Here is a 7,648-nt window from a genome sequence, read left to right as displayed (position 1 = left end):
GGCGTCCGCACTTTAATGGGTTTCATCGTCCACACACACACACACACACACACACACAGAGAGAGAGAGAGAGAGAGAGAGAGAGAGTCTTTCAACGATACGCTCGGGTGTTTCCGTAATGAGTTTACGGAAACAGCCGAGTCTATCCTCTCAAGGTCAAGGTCGAACATGTAAAGGATCCGAGCAGAGAACCAGTCTAAATAATACTTATAGTATAATTTGATTCAATATTTACTGAATTTATTACAGAAAATGTCGGGTTCCATAATTGAAATAAAATTCTAGATCTTTTTTAGTTTTACAAAAAATATATATAGAATCTAATATTGATCTCGTAGAGTGAGACATCGTCCGAGATTAAAACTGTGACGTCACTAAGAAAGGTTTGGGAACACCGCGACTGGTTAGTAATACTGTTATCTTTCTCGTGATTCATATTGTTTTTACTAATTTTAGGTATTGATTCATAAGTCATATGAGCATATATAAGGGTGTCCTTTCAAATCGTCACATTTTACGACATAATTCTTCAGAACAAGCTCTGCCCAGACACGCACTAGCGATAGGCCTAGCCTACAGAGAAACAGTGTACCATTAATTTAATACTTTCACTAGATTGAATTTGTTGAGATACTTTTTATCGTACATTTTATTAAGTTATTACCACTGTAGAGATAAAGCACATTTCATTTATTTTGCTTCATGAACTTTAAAACTTTAATGATGCTGTGTGATATACAAAAATATAATGATTTAATGAATGGCATTGTTATATATATGTCTATAGATATATACATCATAACAATGAAGGAAAATTCATGTATTGAATATTGATGATATATATTGTATGTGTGTTGTAGTTGCAGTAATCCAACAGAAGAAGAAAATGACCAGTGATTTAGATAGGTATGTACCACGAGGATTTTCGTACTTCTTCCAATAATGTACATGGCTCCATCCGGAGCATAGACTTTTATTAGTCATACATGGATCTCTTTGAACAGAATAAATTAATGATGAAATTATTGACAAATAATAACCAGGGTTTATCATCTTTTATAGCTATATTCTTACATTGTCGTTTAATGATTTAGCAAAATCATGTTTTACAAAATCCAGTTTATGTTACCTAACATCCATAAAATGTTTCTTGGAAACATGTGAAACACTACGAATACAAAATGATCCTGAAACACAATGGTCAATTTGTATATTATTATCATTCTCTGAAATATAAAGTCTGTTGTAATTTACTATAAAATTTTATATGTCCTCAATGTTCTTCCTCACCATGTGAAGGGAAGTTAAATGTTTCATATATTGATAAACTGATTAAAATTAATAATCTCATTGAAAGGTTTCTGTGGTTATTCTGATTAATTGATGTCATTTTCATCCAATTCCCAACACTAAATTCTTTTTCGTATTTCTAAATTACTTACCAAACAAATATTTCTGACTGGTTTTGGTATGAAATAAAAGTTTGTACTTTTTACTTGAAGGCACCATTCGTATTGTAAAATAACAACTGATGGATTAATTTGTTATAATAACGTTATTTTTGCAGACAAATTGAACAGTTGAGAAGATGTGAAGTAATTAAAGAGAGCGAGGTGAAGGCACTCTGTGCAAAAGCCAGAGAGATTCTCGTCGAGGAGAGCAACGTACAGAGAGTGGACTCGCCAGTCACAGTATGTCTCACCAAATCTCTTCATCACGTTATTTTGATAATTTTACGTTGATGTGATATTGTTGTATGCTAGAGTAGACTCGCCAGTCATAGTACTACAAAATCTTTTTATCACGTTATTTTTATAATTTTACGTTGATGTTGTATTGTTAGATGCTAGAGTAGACTCGCCAGTCACAGTACAACAAAATCTTTTTATCGCGTTATTCTGATAATTTTACGTTGACAGGGAGAGACATTAACTTTTCTTCTTACTTGCCCTTCGTGCAAGTAAACTCGAAGGTTTACTTGTCTGAATGAAAAAATTAGTTGTCCGAAATATTTAAGACTCTACTAAGTCTGTCAACCAGTAACTCTAATTATCTCTCTTTGTCAATTGGTGATACAGTACGGTCTACTAGAATGGGCCTTTGCTATAATCTGACAATTTGGTAAAGAAAACATCAATATAGGGAGTTGGACATTACATTCTAATATTTTATATTCATCAAGCTTAACACAATTATTATAATAATCACATTTTCTACTGAAATAATCACTTGCCCCATCGGGCAAGTGTGTATCGAGTTTCACTTGTCCGAACTGGGTTTTCACTTGCCTTGGGCAATCGGACAACCGTTAATGTCGATCCCTGGTTGATGTGGTATTGTTAGATGCTAGAGTAGACTCACCAGTCACAGTATGACAAAATCTTTTATCACATTATTTTGACAATTTTACGTTGGTTTGGTATTGATAGATGTTAGTCTAATTTTGAAAAAGATTGGAATGAATTGAAGCATGACAAAATTAACTTGTAATGAATCAATATGTGTGTAATCAAAGAAAGAAATTCCTTCACTATTATTAAAATTTCTAAAATTTCATCATCTGCCTTCTGTTTTATTTTTAGGTATGTGGGGACATACATGGTCAGTTTTACGACTTGAAGGAGCTATTTAAAGTTGGAGGTGATGTTCCAGACACAAACTATTTATTTATGGGAGACTTTGTGGATCGAGGCTTTTACAGTGTTGAAACATTTCTGTTACTGTTAGCTCTTAAGGTGTGTTACAGAAAACTTTAAAGCCACAGTTAATGTATATTAATTCAGATGGTGAATGTAACTGGGTATTACACTTGTCAGTACATTTATATCTACAATTATGCTCATTAGTCATAATTGATTTCTGTAAAATCATATGAAATGTACTATGAAATTGTCTTGTTGAAATAATCACTTTTCAGATTTAGAGGAAATGTCTTGGTTTCACTCTTTGTAACTTGAGTTTTGTTTAACGTCATTATATGGAGATTTTACATCATTGACTATTGTAATACATTCTACAGTCATCAGAGTAAAATATACTTTAAAGAATCAACTATATAAACCAATTAAAACACAAATAAAAGTTTATATATCAATTATCATTCAATAAGTTTATGTAGTATGTTGCATCACTCTTATTTTTTAGAATGATGAGCCAGAAATATAGAGCATTAAAGTTCTAGAACATGATTGTGGATTCACATTTTTACATATGGGACTCAAGATTCTTGCAATCTAGAGAACCCTGAAAGCAAAATACTGCATATATTTCCTTTTTAATCTAAACGTCATTATGCTGAATTTTTTCTGTTGAATTTTTTTGACAGGTACGATATCCCGACAGAATTACACTGATTCGAGGGAATCACGAGAGCCGACAGATCACACAAGTTTATGGGTTTTATGATGAATGTCTCAGGAAGTACGGTTCTATTACCGTATGGAGATACTGCACAGAGATATTCGACTATCTAAGCCTCTCAGCAATAATAGATGGAAAGGTAAGAGAAAACTTTTTATCTATGGAATAGCCTTGTCACAATCATCACCATTTTAGTTGCAACTTTATAAGCACCAAATTTTGACTGTTGTTGTGTCAACACCATGTTACATTTTTGGAAAGTATCTCACAAATGGTGTATTTAGCAACATTGGTGTAGTAAATTGTTTATCCCAGCTGAATTTAACTGTGATTCAGTGGATATGTTATTGGACAGCAGTCCTAGGTCATGTGTTCAAATCTGACACGGAATTTTGTTGGCTTTCATAAGTACTTTGTTATTTCACAGCGATTTTTTTCTACCCATTGGTACTGGTACCAGTACCCATTCAATTGGGAAAAATAGCGTCAAAATTGAACAAATTGGGAATTTTCTACCAACGCATCGGCAAATGATTTCAACCAAAACAAAAGAAAAGAAAGAACAAAACAAGAAGTATTCATCACTTTACAAACTTTTTATACAGTAATATTTGCTGTTGTGAGACATAAGGAATCATCGTAGGCTCGTTTTAGAATTGTCATAGCTCTACAATACTTGATCTGTACTTTCGATTTAATACCGGAAGTGAACATTTTAGTTAACTCGTACAACGTTTCAGACTAAGTAAATTACGATGTCAGTGGTCTATTTTTCGGCAAGTGAATTGGGAATTTTTAGTCTCAAAATTGAGAAAAATCAACGGTTTTTGGCATTGGGAATGGTACCGTTTATCGGTACCAGTTATATAAGGAAAAAAATCGCTGTTTCATATTAAGTATGATGGATGGATTTTTAATTTTCAATGATGCCCATCCGATAGTTTATACATCATAATGATATTGATATCCTTCAAAAGAATATTTCTTCTGAACCTGAGTGAATTTAACACCTTAAAAAGAGAATTTCTTATGAGCATATTCACGACTGAATGTCATTTTTGAAATACATTATATGATAATTGATCACATATGCTAAGAAAAACTTTACATGATTAACAAAGATATAAAACCTTTTTCTCTATAGATATTTTGTGTACATGGTGGATTATCGCCATCTATACAGACATTGGACCAAATTCGTGCAATAGACAGGAAACAAGAGGTGCCACACGATGGCCCAATGTGTGATCTCTTGTGGTCAGATCCCGAAGGTGAGTGGCAAATTTTTTGTATCTAGAGAGAATCTTTCATTAAACCAGTTACCTTTTTAAAAGCATTTATTCAATCAGATCCCAAAGATGACTGCTTTATCCAAATTCCACTGTACTATTTAGAAATGCATAGGTAAAAGCAAGGAGGTATTAAATGTTTGAAAGAAAAACTGCAGAAATCTCATTTGTGAATATAAGTGGACAGATTAACAGTTGTTGTGTGTCCTAGCCATTGACTTTTAACAAGATTGCAACAAATATTGCGGGTCTGACAGACTTACAGTGATAAACTATTGTACTGTGTACTTATTTTAGCAGGATTTGAATTTTAGCAACTTTAGCGATGAAACAAGGATGCTAATATACAGTCGCATCAGTTTCGCCTGCAAAAAATTCTAAATTCGCAGAAATAAGTACACATGCTGTAGTTTTCCACATCTCTTGATTCTTTTACAGCTAGTAAAACAGCCAATGTCACTTTTTAAAAGTTATACAGATATACAGATAATTTGGAGAAGATTCTTTTTGTTTATATCTCTAAAGAATTCTTAAACTAAAAACTTGACTTGATCTGGTATGTTGTTTTGTAGACATGCAGGGATGGGGAGTTAGTCCTAGAGGAGCAGGTTACCTGTTTGGACATGATGTTGTAGCTCAATTTAATGCAGCTAACAGTATAGACCTTATATGTCGAGCTCATCAACTAGTTATGGAGGGCTATAAATGGCATTTCAGTGAGACAGTACTGACGGTCTGGTCAGCTCCGAACTATTGTTACAGGTATGAAGGAGTAGTGTAAATGTCTAAAATACCATTTTCAAAATTGTGGTTGGAATCAGTGCTTTGTAAATGTTCCTGCATTAATCAGTTGATCCGGACAGAGGTAGATTGAAATCTTATGAATTATTTCCTTATGTTTTAGATGTGGAAATGTTGCAGCTATTTTGGAATTAGATGAACACTTGGATAGGGACTTCACCATATTCGAGGCAGCACCTCAGGTATTTATTATTTTGAGTCTTGATTTCAAATTTTAAGCCAGTTGACATTGTATTAGCATATGAAATAGTACATACTCATGTTGAATTTGCTGGACAAGTACCGTGTAAGGATTAGAAACTCTCTTTTGTCAATTACTGTATAATCATAATAAGCAACCTGGCTCTTAGATTATTATCACACATTAGAGGGAGACTCTCATGCAATTGAAAGTACAGTTATAGTCTCAGAATAATATAGAGAAGGGTCACTTGTTAGGATGAATACAGTACATATGTATATATATGTATGTAATTAACGGCTCACACTGGACCAAAATTTTGTGTCGCAACCTGGCGCGCGTGCATCGACTCTTACATGTTTACTGTAGATCTATACTTGATGTATATTAGTCAACAAATATTTTACAACATAAAACAATAATATTAAATATTATTGTTTTATGTTGTGAAATATTTAAATTTACCAATTTATGAAGGGGCTGCATCTTGTATTCATTACTTTTGTGGTGTACATATTTTAAGTTTTAAATAGAGGATTGCACATAAATAAATTGTAATGGTTTTGCTCTACATTGTAGGAATCAAGAGGTATTCCATCAAAAAAGCCACAACCAGACTACTTTTTATAGGAAATGAATATACTGTAATGACTGGTGTTAACTTACATGTGAAAGTTGTGTGGAACAAAGGCATGTGACACTTGTGAACAGAGTGCCATGTTGTGTATTCCCTTTGGACAGATGCCAGTATATGTCAGAGGTTCCAGTCTGTGATGCAGTTATTTATAGACATAGATCGTGATTTTAATTTTCCACTTTTAAATTTCACATGATTTCCCGTCACAGTATCAGTTCATCGTCTTTGTTTCCATTGTTCATTGATTTGTCATCGTATATGTTGATAGGTGTGGAACTGTTGATGCCTCTATACATACACTCTGTAATATCAAGCCAGATACAGGTACTCGGTGTTATATTTTCCAAGATTTGTCATCTGTGCAATGTTAAGAGGTAGTAATTTATTGATCTGAGATTTTTTTTTCTGTTGAATTGAATGAACTGTATTCTGCGGATAAATTTTGATAAGGATTTCTGCAGAGTTCAGTATGTTGTATAGTTTTCTATAATATGTTGTAGGTTTGTAGTGTCACTTTTTGTGTTAGAAATGAAATTCACCAGTGGACGCAACATGATTACATTTCTGTGTATGATAATTTCACTCCTTCAAATGAGGCATCAACAGAGTTTTAATATTGCTGCAATTTTAAATGCAATGAAATTTTGTAAGTATTGATGATTAAAAACCCTGAAAACTTGAAATTCATTCATTTTTAAAGAAAAATGAAGGTATTCATTGTCCAGTATAACTTTTAAGATGACTTGATTGGTAAACCAGAATTTCCATATACTACAGTGTAATATCAAAGGAAGAATTGGGAGTGTCCTAAATAAGCTGCATATGTTATCATCCTGTTAGGAACTTTAAAGCTTGTCTGCTGATGGGAAACATTTGACTTGGACAGCAATCTGGATTGAATACGTTGAATGTTTTTATTATACGCCCATCATCAGCCGGAAAGTACATGTATTTATATGTTACGCCGCCGCCCGTATAAGGTCATGTTTTCTGGACATTTTTCCATAACTGATTGATGTACAGCATTGAAAATTGGTCACAATTTCTCCCTCAAGAAGCCTAAGAGTGAGTTTACATTTCAACTGTTTGGTGCACCATGACATACTTTAGGACCAAAAGTAGGTCAATCAGTTTTCTGAACTTTTTTTTTCATTAAGGATACAGATATTGCTTTGAAATTTAGTCACAAGCTTTCTATTGAAGGAATACAAGTTCAGCTGGATTGGTGCAGGCAATGTAACTTATTTAAGGCTAAAAGTAGGTCAAACAGTTTTTCCTTATTTAAGGCTAAAAGTAGGTCAAACAGTTTTTCCCAGACTTTTTTGTTGCAGATATTGCCCTGGAATTTATTCACAAGCTTCCTCTCGGAGGAATAAAATT

General features: G+C 33.3%; 1 protein-coding gene across 3 annotated transcripts; it reads left to right on the top strand.

The window, feature by feature from the left end:
* The first annotated feature begins 302 nt into the window (after positions 1-302).
* On the top strand, positions 303-6,951 carry LOC125664049 (serine/threonine-protein phosphatase 4 catalytic subunit). 3 transcript variants are annotated; one of them, XM_048896550.2, is made up of 9 exons: positions 303-403; positions 861-906; positions 1,568-1,691; positions 2,583-2,735; positions 3,326-3,499; positions 4,505-4,631; positions 5,222-5,411; positions 5,554-5,632; positions 6,211-6,951. In XM_048896550.2, exons 2-9 carry the CDS (start codon positions 887-889, stop codon positions 6,259-6,261), a joined length of 918 nt encoding a protein of 305 aa, XP_048752507.1. In that variant the 5' UTR covers positions 303-403; positions 861-886; the 3' UTR covers positions 6,262-6,951. The 3 variants fall into 3 exon arrangements, with proteins under 3 accessions (XP_048752507.1, XP_048752506.1, XP_048752508.1); XM_048896549.2 differs by lacking the exon at positions 303-403 and adding an exon at positions 479-588; XM_048896551.2 differs by lacking the exons at positions 303-403; positions 861-906; positions 1,568-1,691 and adding an exon at positions 1,857-1,869.
* The last annotated feature ends 697 nt before the right edge of the window (positions 6,952-7,648 follow it).

This window comes from Ostrea edulis, chromosome 1 (assembly GCF_947568905.1).
Source record: "Ostrea edulis chromosome 1, xbOstEdul1.1, whole genome shotgun sequence".
Taxonomy (NCBI): domain Eukaryota; kingdom Metazoa; phylum Mollusca; class Bivalvia; order Ostreida; family Ostreidae; genus Ostrea; species Ostrea edulis.
This window is presented reverse-complemented; position numbering and strand designations above follow the sequence as displayed.

Excerpts from the sequence above, each read along its gene's own strand:
- LOC125664049 (XM_048896550.2), top strand. The coding sequence starts at position 887 with ATGACCAGTGATTTAGATAG. Across the intron at positions 3,500-4,504 it reads CAGCAATAATAGATGGAAAG|ATATTTTGTGTACATGGTGG; the intron begins GTAAGAGAAAAC and ends TTTTCTCTATAG. Across the intron at positions 5,412-5,553 it reads GCTCCGAACTATTGTTACAG|ATGTGGAAATGTTGCAGCTA; the intron begins GTATGAAGGAGT and ends CTTATGTTTTAG.